Source organism: Pezoporus flaviventris, unplaced genomic scaffold, assembly GCF_033815535.1.
Source record: "Pezoporus flaviventris isolate CSIRO_AGI_PZ_B2104156 unplaced genomic scaffold, CSIRO_AGI_Pfla_v1 ptg000001l, whole genome shotgun sequence".
Taxonomy (NCBI): Eukaryota; Metazoa; Chordata; class Aves; order Psittaciformes; family Psittacidae; genus Pezoporus; species Pezoporus flaviventris.
In genome coordinates this window covers 10,057,845-10,079,547 of record NW_026892549.1, presented here as the reverse complement: position 1 = coordinate 10,079,547, position 21,703 = coordinate 10,057,845, and the positions used below count along the sequence as shown (strand labels likewise).

At 35.8% G+C, this 21,703-nt stretch overlaps 1 protein-coding gene across 5 annotated transcripts in view; it reads left to right on the top strand.

The window, feature by feature from the left end:
- The window catches only part of ZRANB3 (zinc finger RANBP2-type containing 3), a 487,195-nt gene that overhangs the window by 3,427 nt on the left and 462,065 nt on the right, over positions 1–21,703 (top strand). For all 5 annotated transcript variants that reach the window (XM_061443528.1, XM_061443217.1, XM_061443378.1 and 2 more), the window contains exons 2-4: positions 1,716–1,874; positions 17,719–17,737; positions 19,862–20,040. In XM_061443528.1, coding sequence (XP_061299512.1) covers positions 1,723–1,874; positions 17,719–17,737; positions 19,862–20,040 — 350 coding nt within the window. In that variant the 5' untranslated portion in view covers positions 1,716–1,722. The remainder of the gene's footprint in view (positions 1–1,715; positions 1,875–17,718; positions 17,738–19,861; positions 20,041–21,703) is intronic.

The following is a 21,703-nucleotide window of genomic DNA, read 5'->3' as shown; positions in this document are numbered from 1 at the left end:
GTTTCCTCAACTGAGAGTAAGTCAGTATTTACCAGAGCTTTCTAACTTCTTCTCTCTTCTTTACAATGCATCTCTTGGGCATACAGAGGAAACCAGAGGCTTTCCTTCTTCTGTTAAGCAAAATTCAGTGATGAGCATGCATCAAAGAGTCTTGATACTGATAATAGTACTTTTATCTGCTGTTGAATATTCTAGAGGCCCAGGATGCCAGAATAATGTTTCTTTAAAGATATGAGAGAGATTGCACTTAGAAAAGTGGAAGGGAAAAAAAAAGCCATAGTCAGTAGTACAGTCACAATTAGATGATACAGAAAGTCTGGCTTGCAGAAAAAAATAATCCATATTTCCTTTCTCTATAATCGGCTATTTCATTGCCATTGAGAGGGCGTCCATCTTTTATCTCTGGACAGGTTATGTTCTAGTCAGTGGTTTATATCAGGAGGTGGTTTAGCAGCACTTGGGTTTGTCTCTTGTTAGGTTAGGATCTTGAGTGTGTGACCTGATATGAATCTAGGGAGAAAAGATCCTATCTTTTTTCTGATGGTACCAGACTTACTTGAAAATTGGGCTTTCTTTGCCTTGATCGTGCTATTGGAAGCACAACAGCAGCCTCTTTCCAGCCATGGAGTTCTTCCTGCTGTGTGAATCACTTCCACTGATCTAGTGAGGAACATCAGGTGGTCAGACCCTTGAGTTATATTTTTTTGAGAGTAGGATTGAAACCATGTTTATACGGAAGTCCTTAAGTGTGTGTATATACATGAACTCATGTCTTTCCAGTTAGGACTCTTGCTTTCATACATGTGCAATAGTGTTTCTAGGGCTTTATATGTTTGAAAGTTTGGTAGTACAGTATCTACTGTTACTTATACAAGAAGCTATTTTGGTTGATAATGTTTGTTTCTATGATCATTAAGGTAATCCTGTTCATCACACAGGCCGTGAATCCAAAATAATTAGGTAATGCTTTGATGTAAAGGTTTGGTGCTTTCTTCATGTTTAGTTAGCACAGACTGCTACCGAGCTTTTTAACCATTTGTTTGTTTAAAGTCTAGTGAAGTTATAAGAGAACAAAAGCTAGTATTTCATCTCTGATCCTGTCCCCTTGGACAAAAATGATGAATCCGTGTTTTTAGTCTGAAGCACAGTATGAGAATTTTCATTGAGGTCTTTACTCCTTTTTTTTTTTTTTTGTGGTTTTTTGTTTTTGTTGTTTTTTTTTTTTCCTTCCCTCAAACTGGGTGTATTTTGCCCTTTTTTTTTGTAATTTGATTCTTAGGATTAAAAATTTTAGAGGACTCTTAGTTCCATCATCAGAAGATTAAATAACCTTTTCTTTCCTGTAACTTTTCTGTGAGAAAATATTAACCAGAAAGAGTTATATTTTAATGTCTATAAGTAAGCTCTATTTGAATAGCAAATAACTTTCATCCATAAACAGGGAACTTTCTTAACTGTTTTGTAGCACTGAAGTGATACATGCAGATCTCTTCATACTGCTATAGTTAGAATATTTTGTTGATACTAGGGTGCTGGGCTCTTCCATAATATGCATTGATTTATGCTTTCTAGGAAGAATTCTCAAGACTTGAGAAAAGCTATGTAGATACTGAGTATTTAAAGATGGAGTGATTATTATTATAGTTCCATTCTGTAACATAACTGCAGGCCTGTCTTTTAAGTAAGACACCTTTTTTTGGTGGTGTTTCCCTCAGGTTCACCATGGCAAGTACATTGCAAGACACAGCTACACTTGAAGATTCTCAGTCAGAAAATGTTGATGCTAAGCTGTCCTTTCTACCTGAAAGACTGAGAAAGAAACTGCTTCCCTTTCAGGAGAAAGGCATCATATTTGCACTTCAGAGAAGTGGCAGGTAAAATCTTTATTGTGTCATATACTAAAAATAATTATTTCAGGTAATAATATCTTAATTTTTACACAGGCTGTGCAATACCAGCAGCTCTTAGGTGTGTTATATTACAGAAAGCTTACTTAAACTATAAGATAACATGGTTTAAAATGAGGGTTTGTTTAGGGCTTTTTATTTTTTTCCCAGAAGATGAAGAAATGTTTAATAATGCTTTATGGAAAAGCGAACTGTAGTATCAAAGATCTCATGTAAGAGGAGGTTGATATCAGGACCATCCTTTTTGTCATGTTAATAGAGAATTCTTAAAATAAGTTAATTCACATTTGTTTCGTTAGTTCTTAATGGCGTGGTAGAGCTGTTAAGAGAATGACTAACAGACCTTGATGCATCTGTGTGGTATTCTATTTTTAATTTGGTACAATTCTGGCGTGTAATCAGAGTGTTCTGGAGCTCACTGAGCTGCAACAGCAGAGCAGAAGAAGCCTTACAGAGTCCTCAGTTAGCAAGTGCAGCAACTGATAAAGTAGGCATTTAACAACTAAGTACCTGATAAATCAGAAAAATGGTTTATGCAGCAGGAAATATTTTGCTGAGTCAGAGCATGCTACTGGTTTATAGGGCAAAGAAAAGGGAAATACTATTTCTACGTTTAAAAATTTTAGAAAATTTAGGCAGTTGCAACCTAAAGCCATGAAACAACTGCATGTTGTTCTCTTCAAAGCAATGGCATTTTAAAGGTCTGGCACAAATGAAATCATTTTAGCTTAGGTTTTAAAGAAGTTAGTTTCTGATACTTTGCTGTCTTGCTCAGAACAAGAGGTTTAGGGCCTCAGGGGGTTCCTTGCTAACATTTGTGATTTTTTTGCAGGAGAAAATAAATGTGTCTCTCTTTTGCTAAAGGTGAAAAATTGGAAAGGAAGTGTTTATCTTCAGTTCTTGCAATTATATGGAACTTCTGATCAATTAAAATTTCCTCTGAAGTTTTTCACTCTAATTCTATTCATTTGGGCAAAAACTTTCAACAGTTATTACATTGGTGTCTTCAGGGAATGAAGCATGCCATCTGTTCTATGCTGCCAGACTAGGAGGTAGCAGAGCAGAAAGATGAGCCCAGCCACTAACATGCAAGCCTGAGATGTAAAAAGCGTTATGCTGTTTTGGCATTAATTTCTATTTGAGCACTGGTCATATTAGGCACTTCCCTGCCGCACAGTGTGACTGTGAAAATGAATGCAGACAGTTTTAATTGATGGCTGAGACTTCGATAGAATAGACAGCAAAGTCTACACTGGAGTTGAATTTAATAAATTCAAAGCCCTTGGCTACTGTATTTTGGTTGACCTGATTGTAATAAAGGGAAGTGAGGCTTACACAGTATTCAATCAAAGTGCATTTGTATATACACATAGTGAAATTACAGAAGACGCTAAATGTGTGTAGTTTCTTAATTAGGAGGCTAGTGGATCTGTTTGAAAGTAGCATAATTTTTTGCAGCCTATTATATAATATGGAAGTTCCTCAGGAAGCAGCTTAACTGTAGGACTAGATAAATTTTAATCAGATGTTTCATTCTTTTTGTTTGAGAAGTAACAGTTGCCTGCAATAAGTATCTGAACAGGTTTGGAATACCTAGGCTAATGACTGTCAAAAGGAGAATTAATTATTTTCATTAGGGTTATGAGCTTTATGTTATTTTCTTTTCTTGAAACCTCTCATTAACCAAAAACAATTGAGTAGTATGGTGTTGATGGTTTTACTGTGACATGTATGGAAGTATTTTCATCATTATTGCAAGAAACCTTTATTTCTTGGCATGGCAAATTCTTTATCTTAGTTGAGTCAAATTGAGGAATTGTGTGCACACTCGCAGCCAGCCTCTATGTAAGTAAAATGTATTAAGTCAAACTTTCCTGAGGAGTATTTTTTAAGTCTGTCCCTTGCTCAGGCAGATCTAATTTTCTTTCTGTCCCAGAACAGAGAACAAGAGCCTCTGCTGCTTGTAGCTGAATTTTCTTATTTGTCAGCCTTTGGCTCACCCAAGTCTTTTCATTTTGTGTACTCCATAATGATTTAAGCCTTCTTCCAGTATTCCCAGTGGTATATTTTGGCAAGGTCTGGTACTTTTCTATAGAAATGTCATTTGTAGTTTTAAAAATATATAAACATGGGACTAGAAGTAAGCAGTATGTGCATCTCCTCAGGCTATGTACTCTCTTTGCAGTCATCACGTAGTCTGTGTTTTGCAGCAGTGGTAGGAAACTGGTGCAGAGAAAGCATTCTGTTGTTGGCTGAAGAGATTTAATATTATTTTAGGTTAGACAAGCACCCCCTGTGAGAAGGGGCATATTATTAGAACAAACTTTTATTTGTAGTGTGGAAGGGGCTTAGAGTAAGCTATTAATTCCTTTGTCTTTTCCTGGAGGGTAAAATAAATACACTGTTGTGATTTGTGCTTTTGGTTCATTTGTAAATGAATTAAAGGCTTTTTCAGTGCATGCTCCAAAGGCATCATGTAGACTAACAGAGGCTACCTTACACTTTTCCAGAACTAATGATTTTAGACCCAACAAGATAGTGTGTAGTTAACATATGCTAAGATAACCTTTTAGCTCACAGACATGTCTTAAAGGTAAATAACTGCATGGCTGCTTACTCTTTACTAGAGATTATTCTTCAGAAAGGCACTTTTGAATAGGTACTTGGGATAGAAACAGTGTTTGGTCTTCAATGTGCAGAGAAGACGGGTGCACACAAATTCTGACCTTGAAAACTAATTTATTTTTATGCTTTTCTTTCAGGAAAAGTGTAAGTTACCTTTTAAAAAGGCATTACTGTGTATTTATTTATTTATGTGTGCTTTAAGCTATCTTAAATAGAAAGCAACAAACTTCTCCCAGGACCAAAAACTCTTAGCAATGGGCTTAGGGAATATTTAGGACTGTTAGGGTCAGTTGTGTGTATGCTGTTGCAGGGCAGAAGTGAGTGATTCTCTCTGCTCTTTGCTGGTTATTAGTCATAGTTTGGGCAGATGTGGGCAAATCCCCATTTCCTAAGAGCTCAGGATAACCTAATCACTTGCAAATGAAGAGGCATAAAGTGAAAACCTTAAGATGTCATCTTGCTTATTGGGTTTAGTTGTTCTGAGCAACAGTGTGTCATTTTCAGCCCTATTTTATTCTGAGGCAGACTTCATAATGAAAACCTAAACAATACTGAGAAATCACTGACCAATATTCAGGTGTTAGTGGAGGGGAGGTGGCAGTATCAAAGCACAGTGCCCTGGAAAAAGTGGTAAGTTTGGGCAAAATACCCAAGATGCAAAGATAATGGACAAATGGCTTGATTGTACTGATAAGGATTGTATTCAGTGTCTTGAGCACAGATCTCTCTTTGGATATTGATGATTTTTACTGTTACTTTTACTAATATGTATCTTTCTATCATGTATTCTTGTTTTATATCCTCTCTTTTTAGAAGTGTGCAACATCTGTCTTGAATTACAAACAATTTGTTTACCTGAATATACTGTAGAAGTCAGAGGCATGCTGTTGTTTGAAAATTAGCTCTCTTGCTACTGGATAACATGCACAAATTGTATCACTAAATGCTTTATCAAGTTTTATAATAAACACTGTCAGCATGTGATTTGCAAACATCATTACTTAGCATTGCTTGCCTTCTTGATGGTATCTGAAAAAGATGCCTTCAGGCACACAGAGAACTTTTTTCCTAGAAATGTTGGCAGAACAATTTGTTTAGGTTGTCTTGCTTATGGATGTGAAAGAGGACTTGGAGGTATTTACCACTCATGAAATTAGCTTTTCCATTATAATTATGCATACAAACCATTTTACTGGGGTAATCTAGTTTCCTGCTGTATTTTTTTCTCACTTTCTTACATGAGGATCAAGTGCATTAATACTATAACTTCTAATTTTTTGGGGGGGATGGGGGTATATATCAATTGGTCTAAATATTGAAATGCTTATTAATATGTTTACCAGGATCTGCATTTTACTAGGTAATTTTTGCTTTATAATGGTACTTTTTAGGTTTTAGAGGTAATACGTTAAGTTATATTTATGTGTTCTGGAGCATGTGATTTTTAGTTTCCCCCTTCATGTTGGTTTGTTGTTTATTGAATGTAGACACAGTAAAAAAAGAGGTAAATGACAATGAATGGCAGTAATATGGTATAGAGTTCCAATCTGGCATTAACAGCTATCAGTTTTAATGAAAGGGTATTTGTCTTGTTAGGCAGTAATTTTCTAGAGTAAGAAAAAATCGTAGTCTTTAATGTTGTTTTGGATAGTAGGCTACAGATAATCATTATGATAGTGATCTTATTAGAGAATGGAGTCTGAGTGTCCCCTATCACAAGTCAGTTGCCTGCACTTCGAAATAGTGCATTTTTTCCATTGATTATTTCTCATCCGTAGCAAGCTACACAGGAGAAACATATAGTTAATTCTTCATTATTTAAAACAGAGTTTTAGTTTAAAGACTTTATCAATCTTTATAGAAATTAACTCCCCCCTCCCACCCTCAAAGTAGACCAGAAAAACAGGCTAAAACCAAAATTTAGCTTATGAACACAGCTAAAAGGTTCTAGCTCCAGTTCATCACTCAAAAGGTAAAGTCTGCTGAGGTTTTAGTAGTTGAATCATAGAAATGATAGCTCTTTGGCAAGAAGCAAATAGAAATATTTAGAATTCCCAGCCATAGTATAGCCTTTTGTAGGGTCAGAAATTTCTGATATAAGTCATATTTAAATTATTAGGTGAATTTCTACAAATTTATTTAGCTTCCTAGAGTGGTAGTAGAAAGGAGTGATGAGAATTCACAGAAATTGAGTCGATATCTGCATCACTGTAGACGTGCATTCCTCCCACCTTGAAATAAAAGTTCTCAAGTTCTCAGAAATTCTTATTCTGAATCTGCTTTGTTGTATCTCATTCAGCCAGTCTGAACATAAAGACACCCCTCTATAGTCTGCATGACCAGTGCATTGGGCAGGAGTGGGGAGGAGTAAAAATGTGTCTTTTAATTGAATGTTTTAGATCTTGAGGGAGAGGTTAGGCTTTCTTTGTCTAGACTCTGAATTAGATAGCCTGAATTAGGTGAATTCTTCTGTATTTGCCATTAAGGAGTATGAAAAGTATCCTTCCCATTTGATCCGAGTGTCTAAGGAAGGTATATTTCTGGCTTATGGATGCTGGTATAATAAGAGAAAATACGTTCAGTCTCCATTTGCTTCCATGCACATTTTAGTTTGTGCTAGAGCAGTAGGTCCTTTTCTCTTACACTTCTGTTTAACTACTTGTCCCTTTTATTTTTGTAATTTTAACTGAGTTTAGTTCTGCTTTTTATGTTGTCTATGAATCTTTTTCTCCTGTATAATGCCACTGTTGCTTTCTTGTATTGCCTTTTTAAGTTACCAGAGCTTTGCCTTTATCTTTACTACTTTTTGATCTTTGATTACTGATAGGTTTGCTTTTTTAGTGTATTTCTTTTCTCCAGTTTCTTGTCCTTGATAGTAGCTATGTATAAAAAAAAAATCAGAGAGGAAAACAGATCTTTATTCCCTTTCCATTTTGAAACACTAATCCTATATGCATCTTTACTTATCTGTTACTGTTTACATCTATTTTTTTTGTCCTTTGTTTGAAAGGTCACAGGTTGCTGCAAGTCTGTGTTGTGATTGAATGCAAGACTAAATGCTTTCTACCATTGTCTAAAATAATCTATTTTTTCAGAATTAGCTACAAGGTTTAAAGGAACACTTGCCAAAATTTTTTACAGGTTACTATTGGATTGTTTCCCTGTGTTATATCTCAGTATTTCTCTTCTGAAAGGTATGGTATTATTTTCAGTTTAGTTTTGCTTTACTCTTTTCATGTCTTAAGTCCTCACAACACTGCAGTCTATTAGTTTACTTCATGTCTTAGTTTAACTTGAGGAAGTAGCGTACAACTTCTTTTATGCAGTGAAAACAATAACCATTGATTTCTAAAGGGAGAAAAATGTAACGGAAAAGGTTGGCATGGAGAGTTCATATTTTATGGAGCTATAGCTATTTGATAATTATCAGTATATCATCATTACTTATAAGATTATGTACTGACTATGTTGATAGTTATACATATTTATGGAGAGCATTTATAAGAAAAAATTTTCTTCAAGTTTTATTCATACTTTGCCATGTTGTACTGAATAAGTTGCTGGAAACCCTAGTTAGCATTCTGACTATTTCCTTGCGAGCATGTAACAGTGATTGTCTATCATTCTTATGTGCTGCATATAATGATGTGGAACTGGTTTAAGTACCAAACAGAATATTCTTTAATGAGTCCAAAATCTGTAGTATCGCTGTTGTTGTGAGACTGGAGTTCATTTAAATTCTTGCTATTAAACTTGTGACCAATTTGATCTTAAGGTGGAGAGTTCAGAGTTTAACATGAAGAAAGTAAATTCAAAACCAGACAAGATGAAGTTAATCATAGTCTTTTCTGGGAGATCTGCTTATTCTCTCTGTTACACTGGCTTTGACGGACACCAAATTACTTAAATTGCATGTTAGAAAAGGAAATTCACTTTTTTTTTTTTTTTTTTTGAGGGGGGAGGCATTTTGGTGTGTGTTTTTTTGTTTGTTTGGTTTTTTTTTGCTGGGGGTGTTTTTTTTGTTTGGAGTGGGGTTTTAGTCATGTCTAGGATTGCTTCTAGGAATGTTTCTTTTTTATTTTAATTTGTACTTGGTGACTTGCAGCATCAGGTGCCATAAACAAGTGTCTCTATTTGTAGATCTTCAGATCATAGAGAGCTGAGGATAAAACAATTGTAATTTTTTAATGTGATTTCTGTTTGTAGTCTCAGTAGATTGTAGTTAGATATTCTGAAAGAGATGTTTAAAACAAGCCATAAGTCTCTTGTTAGATCAAGAAATAAATCCTTTATTCCAACATATTCAGGAACTAATTTTAGATATATGAAATGAGGATCAAACAGTTAATACATTTCAGCAATTAAATACGGAGTATTTCTGCGAGTACTGTGTTTTTAAAGAAAGGTTTCTTTTTTTAAAGACATTGGTTTGTAATGTTTCAGAATGTGAGAAGTGCTGAGAACTAACTCACAGAATGAGGTTCAGATGCAGGAAGTCTGAATGAGAAACTGAGCCAAATTCTGCAGAGCTGTCATGGCCAAGGAGGCTTGTTTGGAAGTGATGCTGGAGGAACTGGGAGGTAATTCAAATGGAACAAAAAAATGCATTGTCAGAAAGCAAATGTAGAATGTCATTTGGGAGAAGAACTTTTTGAGGTAAAAAAAAAAAATATTCAAGAACAGAAAAAAGCAGTGGTAGTAATCTGAGGAATTACCTCGGTTTAAACATGGACTTTTAGCAGCAGGAATAGAAAAGAGATTTTTAGAAATGAAGAGCACAATGTGTTGGGCAGAAGAACCAAGGAAGACTATGACTGTAGGTAATAGGTTGCCAGCCGTTAATGGAGAGAGGGAAAGTGAGTTTAGTGTTAGCTGTGTGGAAGTTTGCAGGGGGAGAATCCACAGTGAAAAAATTGGTGTGTTTAAATGTAAGCATCAGGGAGAGGGCAGAATGTAAGTGATCAGTTTTGAGAATGTGAGACAAGCTAGTTTCAGGCAAGTGAGAAAAAACAAGGTCTTAAGCAAGTATGAGTCAGATTCTGACTGACTTAATGGCAGTTGAAAGGAGAGGGAGAACAGAGAGACATAAGAGCAAACTACCCCAAAGGTAGCTGGGTAAACAATTAAAATCCACATATTTTATGATGTCTTTGTATTGTGTTGAAGGGGGAACCTGTTAAAGGAGATAAATTAATTTAGAAAAGAGCAGCATAATTGCTTAGTTCGGAGACACATGTCAGGAAAGAAGTAGGATATTCTGTCAACAGCTAAATGGGTGGTTTTTGAAGTAATTGAAAGGCACAAAAGTATTTCAAAGTATTGGTATGGAGAAGGAGCAAAGGGTAGGAGGAAACTTAAGACTGGCTTTGAGAGCCTTTTGTACTGGAGGGAAGAGACATCGAATCTGGGAACTGTTGAAAATGAAGAGACTAGATAATTCTTTTCCTTATTTCCTGATTCAGCTAACTTTAAAGAGGAATGACAGGAAGAGAGTAGTTCTTCTGTAGCTTTTGCACTGCAAAGCACTGCAGAGGGAGGGTCATTTGGGAATGCAGAACTTATTGGAAAAGCTGTGATAAGTACCTACATTTCATTGAAAGTCATTAGGCTGCATACTAAGGAAGACCTACTGTTGATCACAGGTATTTCAGTCATGCCATTAATACCAAGGTTAAGGTTTATAGCTTATAGGCTGTCAGTAGTTGAAAGTTGTTGATGTTTTTCTTACAGTTCCAATTAACTGAAGTCAATTTTTCTTGCACTGAATCAGCTGGTGAACCAGTTTGTCTCTGAAGCCAGTGACTGAATAGGTGAAGAGTTTTCACTATCACAATTAGGTGTCATCTTGACTAGAATTTCTATCAGTTAACAGTTCAATTAATATATTCTAAAAACCTATTGAATTGTCTGAGCTTAACCTTCAACTTGATATGTGTTATTCCATATGTCTTGGTCAAAGCTAAAATACTAGAACACACTGGCAGCAATGCTCTCATAGCTTTCAAATCTCAGTAAAGCATTTTAGATGATTTGTGCGTTAAACGTTGAAGAGTGTGGAGAAAAGCATGAGACAGTACAACCATTCTCTACACTCCAGAGAAACATTAGCACCTCAGATATGGCAATTAAGTGCATCTTACGTTAGATTAAGGATTGGCTTTTTATTATATAGGGATTTTTAAAATACCTGGTGTAGTTCAAGAACAAGGGTATAATCTAGCTTAATCTTCTGGAGATCTATTTTTGGTGAAACAACCTTGATCATTATTGCAAGGAAGTGAGCTCTCTTTGTTCTAGTTTTAGGACTGTGTGCTGTGATTACTGACACACAAATGTAATGGTTGCTTGCGCAGTTTTATATAAAAATGTACTAAGTTCAGATTCCTTAAATAACCCTTGGTTAAGATGTTAGTGCTAAAGTGTTGGCTTGTGAGTAGGAGGTAAATTATATGTTGTAGCGTTATATAAAACTGACTCACATGAGTAGGTGAGAATCCCAAGAATATCAGGACACCCACATTAGTGAGAGAAAGATGCAAGCTTCCTCTGTACAACATGTTCCAAAGACTGCATTAACAAAAACAGCTTTAATTCATTTGAGTAGTAACAAAATTTTTCAGTGTTTTAAGAAATGAAATGCTACTTCTTTGACTGTTTGTCTTGGAAGATGCACTTAAAAGTGAAGGAGTTTGTTCTGAAAAAGTTGTGTGCAGTTCTACCTTTTTTTCTAGATAAATAGTTGTTGAAAACAAATCAAGAAATTAAATTATTCCCACAAGCAAGCAATAGGTACTTTGGATTTCTATACCCCTTTGGCTTTTAATCCTCAATGTAAGGAAGCAGAATTGCCTAGTTTAGGGAGGTTATTATTGCCCACTATTTCTGTATTTACAAGAAACCTCTAGCAGAGACTGTAGGACTTTGTAGGATTCTTGTTTGTATAAACCTTAGATACATGTCAGTGTGCTATTAATTGGTATTCTTGCAAGAGTGAAGTTCAAAATCAGATTGTCTTTGCAAAGATACCTTGCTGAAGGAGCCATAATTTATATAAGAAACTTTAACTGTATTTTTTGCTTTGTTAATATTGCTGACATTTCCAAAGGGGTGACCTGAATGTGACTTGGATACACAGAAATAGAAATTATTTTGATTAAAACAGTTTTTCTTCCCTGACACTCGTTTTATGAAACTGTTTTAGTATTAATCTCTTTCTGATACAGACTATTTTCTCATGGCTATATGACATATGCCACATGAGCTTACCCTTAGTTTCCTTCTTCTCCAGTCAACTCATCTGCATAAAATTTTAGACATCTGCTTCTCCTTCTGCTTTGCAAAGTTGGTTCCAATCTTCTTGACATCAGCACAACTAGGAGCTCTCTGAGGTTTGAAAAATTATAATTTCTGTCCTTCTAGAGGCAGAGCTTTTCTGACCAGAGCTTTCCTAAGGCTAGGTTTTGTCTTACTTTCTTAGTTCCTTCTCCTGTTTTTTGCTAACTTCTGATTTGTCTCGAAGGCTTGCTGTGGTAAGAATCTGTAAGCACATCTGTAAGCACACCTTTGCTTGGTCATTGATACCTTTACAGGGCTGTTCTGATGATGCATGCTAACACCTGATACCTCCTTCTGTGGTTCTGAGTCATCTGACTAGTCTCTTAAATTACATGATTCTTCGCATTTAGAAGAAAGCTTCAGACACAGTGATAGGTTTTGTGTATAACCTCAGGTGCTTGCACTTTGGACCTTTGTGCACCTGCAGTGAACCAGTACAATAGACTTCTTGCTGTCCTCTCTGCATGCATATTCACTTACCAGGATACATTCTCAAATAAGCTTCCTGTTTTGCTCTTCATGTTTGCTTTTTAATGAAAAAGGTAGTTTTATTTTAAAGCTAATACGTCTCAAAATGAAAGGGGTTTTAAATCCTAGTGGAGACCAGACTATGTAGTTTCCTTCTATTTATGAAAGATACTACTGTGTCTGAAGCCCATTGCTAATCCTAAAACTGCAAAAGGGTTACGAATAGTAGGAAGATTGTAGCAGCATCTGCGACACACTCTGGTGAGATTCTAATGCTTTCTGTTAGGAAAAAATAGCAGATTTCCTTGATAAATGGACAGATATTCAAATGCTAGCCACAGGATTCACTACGAAGAAGGGAAACATTTAAAATTAAAATGGGAAAGAATCTGAAAGACTTTGCCATTGACTCTGGTGCTTTTTGCCTGGTTGGGCTTGGCTGCTGAGAGTAAGTGTAACTGAGACATCTAAAATGATTTTTTTTCCTCTGCTTTTCTGAAACTTTTGACCATGTGGGCTGAGCTTATAACAGGATATGAAACTGTGTATCATAGCTCTGATCTATATTCTCAGATAGAGCTATTATTAAGGTGTCATATGAACAGATGGGATATGAATGATGAAGCTCAGATTGGGTAACTACCAGTTGAGAGGAAATGACTAATTGAACTTCAAAGAACAAGAAGTCTGTCTTCTTGCAGTCAAAATACATGAAACAAAAATACATATTTGTCCCTTCAGTGTAGCTGAAGATCTGTTTCTTCTGCTCTGACAGCATGGAACCTTTATGTTCCTGTTGGCAACTTGTCTGACTGCAATAATATAGAACATCCTGAAGTTTGTTTTAAATAGAGGCTGCATATTTTTAAGATTATGTAAAGCAAAATGTGAAGTATTGCTTTTTAACAGATTAATGCAACTATTAGATCTAAGTTCTGTGTGATTTCAGCTATAATGACAGGAAAGTTCTTTACATTTAAAATCTAATTGTGGTGATTATAAATGGGAAACAGTTGATGACTTCCCTCTCAGTAATATAAGCTATTTTTTATTGCCCTAGAGTCTAATGAAAAAATTTTGGACTTCTCATATTTTGTAACTACATTAAGCAGGCATTTTAATGTATTATATTCTAAAACTGAAAGCTACAGAGGATAAATGCTCTAAAATGCGTTCAGTCATAAAGTATCTTCAGCTTACACTTAAAATAGTTCTATTAACTTCTACTTATAAACTTACTTTTTGTGTCATTTCAAAACTTCTATCAGGTGTGTCAGTAATGTTAATTAATTGGCAATTTTAAAACTGTAGCACTTTAGGAATTACAGTATAAACAGTGTGCATCGAAGCAGTGGTTCATGTTGCTAACTGTCCTAACACAGGACTTAACACCTTCAGATACTCTTAACTGAGCTTTAAAAACAGTTTTGTGTACCTGATTAATATCAATCTGATGTGTGTAGCTGAATGTTTGAATGACTAAAAAACTGTGTGTGTTGCAAGTATAGGAAGAAAATCCAAGCTACTTATGACAAAGCATTGACTGGGGGAAGACAATGAATACTTAACTAAATAGTAAAATATCACTATAGATATGTAACTTCTAAGCATATGGGTGTTTCTGTCGAATCTCTCCTTGTGTTGGTAGTGCAGAAACAAGGAAGATAAAACTGTGTTGATCACTTTACACTGGTGATCTTTTAAGAGTGGTTATTTTATAGATAAAATGGTGGCAGATACTCTGTACTTGATTTACCAGCAACAACATGATTTTCTATAAATATTTATAAGCTGCTACGTAAGAAATTTCACTTCAGACATATTAATTGGAAGTTAAGACATGAAAAGATACTCTATACCAGCAAAGATTCTGTGAGCACAATCTGAAAATGAGTGCAAAAAGAAAAACAGAACAGCTTCTTATTCTTCAGCAGATACTCATAATCAAAATTTACGTGGCGACACTTTGCTCTAATGAAAAAATCTACTTTTATGCAAAAAAAATCTGTTCTCATGGTTGATGTGTTTTTAAGGCTTTTTATTTTAATTGCTATTCATCTTCTGATTGTCAAAGCAATTTGTAAATCACTCTAAATTTCTTCCTTTTTGCTTGTTATCCTGAAAAAAAGAATGAGAGTCCAAAGAGTTAGTTCACATATGCCAATGTACAATGCAGTTGGGTCTTACGTATTCTGACTGATTTTTGTATGTCTGAGCTGGCCTAATTAGCATTACATTATTTATGCAGTTCTACTAAAATGTAACTTGATATACTGAGAAATACTGTATTTGTCAGCACAAATTGGCAAGGAACATTCGTATTCCTGTCCTCTTTACCGCATTTCCTTACTACCATATGCTACTTGGATGCAATAGACTCTCGGTTATTGCTATATTTGTACATTTGGTCTGATATCCTTATACTATATTGCTGAAGGTGGTCTTTGGTTTATTCTTGAGATGCCTCTGCTCTGTAGCTAACTGATACAGTCTTACTCATTTTTTACATTTGTGTAAGGAGTTTAAAAACCCCTGCAACACTAGGTTGTTGTGCATTCCAACTAATTTCAGGCTTCAAACCGTTTTTAAAAAAACCATTATTGGACTGAAAGCAGTTGATCTCTATAAAAGAATCTGCAAAAAGAAAGGCTTGGGTTTGTAAACTTCAGGCAATTAATGAGTATTAAATAAAGGGAAAAAAAACCCGGTCTTTGAAGTGAGCAAAAGCTAACATTATTTTTAAATTAGCATTGTGTTTTAGTTGTCTGCAAATAAATGTCTTTGCTCAGCTGCAAATCATAGGCATTAAGGCCCCACAATCATGAGTCACCAAAATCCCATAATCATGGGGCACCAAAAAATAATTATCTTCCTGCCTTTTTCCTTCCTAAATCTTTGCAAACTTGGGGATTTGTTTTGTTGTGTTTTCTTCCTCTAGCTTTCTCGCTCCATCCTTAACAACTGGGTGGCAGCTGTGGTTACAAAGGTGTTGTAGATGGTTTGTTACATATAAAAATTGAGTTATATAAGGTATATTTTGAATTAATTTTGTTAGTTGAAAGAAACTGATTGAACTTACAGTGGCCGATGGAGTGAGCTAACAGCAGTATACCATGTTTCTCAGAATATCAAATATTTATCTTGTACATCATGTCTGGAAAATACATCTTCTGCTGAGATTTCTATTCTGACCACAGAAATGCCCATTGTGGCCCCATGGGAATATGCATGTTATTAGACATAATGACAGCTCTAATTAATCCATTAGGCTGGGATTCATGCAGAAAAGACTGCTGTTGTGGTTTTGGGTAGCTACACTAACTTCGGAGTAGATACCATTCAGGAGCAGTTCCATGTTACTTTAGAAGATTTTCAGTATCAAAATACAGAACAGTTATATCTTGGTATGTTAAATTTTATTATAGACAGACCTGGAAGATTTTTCCTGTTTTTTCATGGAAGGAGCATTGAATTTCAGTTACATGGTGCAGTGGGTGCACATCTAGCTATGTGGCATAGGAGTACAGGAAGTTTCAGTTTCCCTAGAAGATGCAGTGGCTGGGAACAGACTATGAAGAGGAATTCATCCAGAGCAATTCATCAAGACTAGTTTGCATCTGTGACTGAAAGCTACTGGAGATAAGTGGAAGCCACAAGGCAGAAGGATGCTTGAGTCAAGGGGAAGACATAGTGGCCTGTGAAGTTTATTCCCTTCCAGGGCTTGAAATATTTCATCATTTCTGAGACATGGCACCTTTTTTCTGTCAGTAAACATCTATAAATACTCAAGCCAAGTGATAGACTACATTGAGCTGTCAGTCTATTGCTGTCACTTAGTTCAGTGAACAGCACACTCATTGCTGTATTTCTCAGTCCGTGGTTTGACTAAGCCTATGCCCTTCGTGTGGCATTATGATACCAACTGGTGGGAGTGATTCTTCCAGTTAGCTTTTTATGACAATTTAGAAAATCATTTAAGACTTGAAAAACTTCCCAGATTACTTAGCAGTTGGAGAATTCACGTAATTGCCAGTTGCCTAACTGCAGCCCAAGCAGGTATTGCTATGAAGTTGGAGAAATTCACACTTTGTGCCCATTTCAGGTCTTGCCTTGGAATTCCCTGCTGTTGATTGTAGTCTGAAGATACTTAGTAAATCTGTATCTTCATGCAATCCAGGGTTGCTATAGGAAAAAAGAAAAATTTTAAGTCATCTCCTTGTTGAAAGACTTAACAGGAGTAGGTTGTTTCCTCACCTCCCTCTTACCTTCACAGTTTTTGCTTGGACTTGTGCCTTCCTTTGAATTCATTAGTGTGTGTGAATTTGATATATGTATTTTATCTAATAATTACTAGAGGTGGAAGAAGCTCTTGTAATTCTTTTGATAATGCTTTTGAATTGGATAGGATTGTTGGTTAGATTTTGGGCTTTTTTTTTGTTTGCTTTAGTGTTGGGAGGTTATTCCAGCTTGGAAAAGTGTGTAAAGTAGTAGAGGTAAAAGTTTGTGAAGTAGTTGAAAGCTGAGATTGTAAAATAACTGTGGGTACACATTTGGAAAGATGCATTATCCATTTAATGGCTTAACTAAATGTCCATCAAATAATTTCCTTTGTCCTTCATCCAGTCTCAAAAATTTGATGAAGAACCTTGCGTGGGCTAGAAACATTTAAGTTCCCTAGACCCTACTTGAGTTAAGAATGTATGTACTAAGTAACTCAAAATACCTGTAAGAAATTCATATCAAAGGTGACATTTAGTGTTAAGAAAATGTAAAGATGCTGAACAGATGCTAGTTTTGACTGCAGGCATGGGATTATCATTGTCTTCACATGGCATAACATTAAGTAAGTGACTTCAAAACAGGTAAAAAATTAAATTTTTTTACTACTTTAGCTAATACAGTTGGTGAAGGAGAGGGGTTGTCTGTTTCTGTTTCAAAACAAATGTGACAGCTCTGGAAAGCAGCTTTTAAAATCATTCTGACATACAAATAATCCATAATCATGAAGCAGCAAAACCATTGGTGTATCTGAAAGACAAAAAATATTGAAGATGCCCTTCTTGCTTTGAAAATGTCACTTAAGAGTACAAGTAATTTACCACTAAACCAAAGCAGCAATTCAGTTTTATAGTGCAAGTTCTTCAGTAATGCGAACAGACTGAATCTACATTTTTACAATAATTGGCATACTTCTTTTCAAATTCATAATAAGTTTACTTTTTGCAGTTGGTATCTATAGGAATGAAGTCTACCTTTTTTCCTTTCATTGATTCAGTAAATGCATAAGTTAAACCAATACTTACAAATTGTTTATTATAAATTTATTTGTTACATTTACTATTAATTTTTGCTTTTTTCCTCTCTCTCCTTGTTTCTTATTTAGGTGCATGATTGCTGATGAGGTAAGTGATGTTTCTGTTTCTCTAACACCATTTTTTCATATATGAATGTGCTTCATGCAGATGTAACCTTTTTTGTTTGAGAGATGTGGGCAGAAAGGTTGGTAATGAATATCACTAGTTCCTGTGATATTCAACAGATAATCTGAAAATATCTAAGCAGAGGCACATGAAACAAACAAACAAAACTTAACTACATGCACAGAGGAAAAAAAAGCCAAAGCAACAAACCAACAAAAAAAAACAAACCCCTCCTACAAAGCCAAACATGAAAACTGGCATAAGCTTAAAAGAAGCTTTGAGAAAACTTAGGAGGTTATTTAGTTTAAGTCTCCTCTATTACTCACTCTTAAAAATATTAACTCAGATGACTTATTTTATTTTTTAGCACTTTATAGTTGCATAGCTTTTCTTAATGGATCAGGAGACATTCCTGGCCCAAAGAGGTGGATTTTGAACAGATATGCCTTCCAAAGATGAATTTTCTTAAATGCACTGATCAAGCAGTAATAGTGAAATTCATTACTCCCATACAGTTGAAAATTTGTATTTTATTCCATGTTAGGGAAATTTGATTCCAGCATTTCTTCCCACAGACAAAACATTTTTTTGTTAGAGTATAATGTTCTTGATGTGTTGTCAATTTAAAATTTTATCAAAAAAGAGGTAATGTTTGGGTATTGATGTAGTCTCCTTATTCTAATTTAGGTTTTCTTGAAACATGAAGAGGGAAAATGAGTGTGTGTGATGGGAATCTAACCTAGACAGGTGATCAGCTATATGGGATATAGATTCAGTAACAGGTGTGCTACTGTGAAGAGACATGCCATTTATTCCCTGCTTATTTCAGCTCAGGTGCCTGGGCCACCACCAGTGACTGGGCAGTCTGAGTTAGTGAGACAGCTGTGGCAACCAACAAAAAATTAACTTTTTTTCTTTTTTTTTTTTTTTTTTCCCAATTGGATTTGTTTTCAGCTGGCTCAAGCACTACTGGTGATGCTAGGGATGCTTGCAGGAAAGTTTTAATGAAAACTTGGCAGTTTTGAATGGAAATTTAATATCGCAGTACTTCTCTGACTTTTTTTCTTTCTATTAATAGTAGAAATATTCATTATGTTTTCCTCTATACCTGGGAAATCTCATGATATAATTACATCAGTCCATTTAAACTTAATAGTGAGGATATAAGTTGTTCTTTTATGTCTGTACCATGAATAGTTAGATGGCAGCAAATCAATTGAAATATCCACGGGATAATCCAAACTTCAAGATTGCTTTTGTAATCTTAAAGTGAAAGAATACTTTAAGGCCAGTCTCTGCTTTAGTGCTTAACAGGAGTCTGGAAATGTCTCATGTCGCGTGAACAAATAGAGAAAATAGCTGCATTCTTTGATAAAATCTTGGAGGTTTTACTTTTTAAGCAAACCCTTAAATTCTGGATCCAGTATTCATCTATTGTTATCTATAAGTCATTATATGGGAGTGTTCTTACCTATACAATATGAAGTACTTTCTTGTTAAATATGTATCTATATATTGTGTCTTTACCCTTCAGCTTGTCTGTAACCTGAATTCTCCACTAGATGGACTATCTCTTCTGTGGTAAACTGGTAGCTGTGGTGAATGAAAGCAGTAGTTTCTTTCTGTTGACCTCCCGGGTCAAAAGTCAAGTTCTTCATATAGATCTTCCTTTTTTCTTCAGTTGTGTATGCAACTTAGCATAAAGTTGTCATTTTTATTTTAAGAAGACATCCCATATTTTTCTGTCCTTTGCATAGTCTTTTTAAAATGTTTTTGGTAGCTTAACAAGTTAAAGAGTTTGATCTTTATAGCCTACCCTACTAAGGCCCTGGAAAGAAACTCTTCTGAAATGAATGGAAATGCTTCTTTCAGCTTTAGTGAGCTAACTAGGTAAAATATATGTTTTAATCCATTTAAAGAGAGGCATCTACTTTCATAAAATATGATCTGTGGTAACAAATTGACAAGGAAATAGATACTATGCAGATAGCTCTTTGGCTTTGTTTCCTTTATCTGGTTCTGTCTTTGCAAAATAATTTTGATGGACTGGAATATGCTTTCTAAGCAGAAACTTCTGTTTTTAATTTTTATCTTTTCTTTTCCTAGATGGGACTAGGTAAAACAATTCAAGCAATTGCCATCTCCTATTACTATAAAAACGAATGGCCTCTCTTAATTGTAGTACCTTCATCTCTGAGGTACCCTTGGGTTGATGAGATGGAGAAGTGGATTCCAGAACTCTCTCCAGATGATATTAGCATCATTCAGAACAAAACTGATACTGGGTGAGTAAAGTTTTTTGTTCTGCCGACAAACTTGTTCAGCCCTGCTGTCCTAAAGCAAGGCCACCTAGAGCCAGTTGCCCAGGACTGTTTTCAGGTGTTTTTTAGTATTTCCAAGGATGGAGACCCCATAGCCTTTCTGGACAGCCTGTGCCAATGCTCAGTCACACCTGCAGTAATAAAAAAAAAGCGTTCTTCATATTCAGCAGGAACTTCCTGTGTTTCAGTTTGTGCCAATTGCCTCTGGGCCTGTCACTGGGCACAATGGAAAGGAACCCAGCTCCATTTTCTTTACACCTTCCCTCCAGGTATTTACATTAGTAAGATCCCCCCAGAGTCTTCTCGTCCCTAGGCTGAACAGTCCCAGTCAGCCTTTTCTGACAGAAGAGGTTCTCCAGGCCCTTAATAACCTTAATGGCCCTTTGGTGTACTCTTTCCCATACATCCATGTCTCTCTTGTACTAGGGAGCCCAGAACTGGACACAGCACTCTAGGTGTGGCCTCACCAGTGCTCAGTACAGGGGAAGGATCACCTCCACCTCCCTGAATCTGCTGTTAATAACTTTATCTAATGCAGCTGAGGATACAATTTACCTTCTTTGCTGTAAAGGCACTGTGCTGGCTCACGTTCAACTTAGTACCCACCAGGACCCCCAGGTCCTTTTCTGCTAAGCTGCTTTCCAGCTGAATGGCCCCCAGATAATGGTGCATGGGTTTTTTTCCAAGATGATGAACTATCTTGGAAATGGCGGACTATCTACTATTGTCTTGGTTGGTGGACTATCTACTCCTTGTTGAAATTCATGAGTTGCCTGTCAGCCTTTTTCTTCAGTCTGTTGTGGTCCCTCTGGATGGAAGCATGACCTTCTGGTGTGTCAGCCACTCCTCTCAGTTTTGTATTATTATATTATACTTGTAGCTCATCACCTTTGAAGTTGAGAGGTCTGCTGAGGTGTTGCTGCCCATGGCAGGGGAGTTGGAACTAGATGATCTTAAGGTCCTTTCCAGCCCTAACTGTTCTACGGTTCTATGGTTCTTTCAAAATAGCAAGTGCTCGTCTGCTGAAAATTAGATTACTTCAGTGTGTCTCGAACTGAACATACACAGTTATTTCTCAACTCTGATGAATTACCTTGTGTTCATTAGCTTCTGTAAAACATTTTGAACACATTTTTAGAAAACTTTTGGTATATGTTTAAAACAAGATAGTAATTACTGTTAAAATTCTGTTTAGTGTACTGAGAACATTTGTGAGTTAGAGTAAGTATTCTCTAAATAACTGAAAACATCATCATGTCCTAGGCTTTCTATCTTTAGACTTAATAACATGAATTTACCAAAGAGAGACTTTCAGTCTTGTTTGTTATTCTAATAACTCTCCTATTACACTGAATTACAAGGGTATTGTTTAGTCTGCTCTACTGTAAATGATGTGCTTGATTTCATGGTAGTGTCTAGATGTTGTTCTAAAAGTTCTGCATAAGGGAGACGGATCTTCATCTTGTCTGGGAAGTATCAGAAAGTAACTTGGCCTCCAAGATGTGCAGATGGGACAGTAGCTTGGAACCTTCTTTGTGGTAACCAGAGAAATCCAAATGAAAATGCATTTTAAAAGTAGTAGTTGCTACCAATAGTCAATATGTATGTTTATCACAGGAGTATGGGA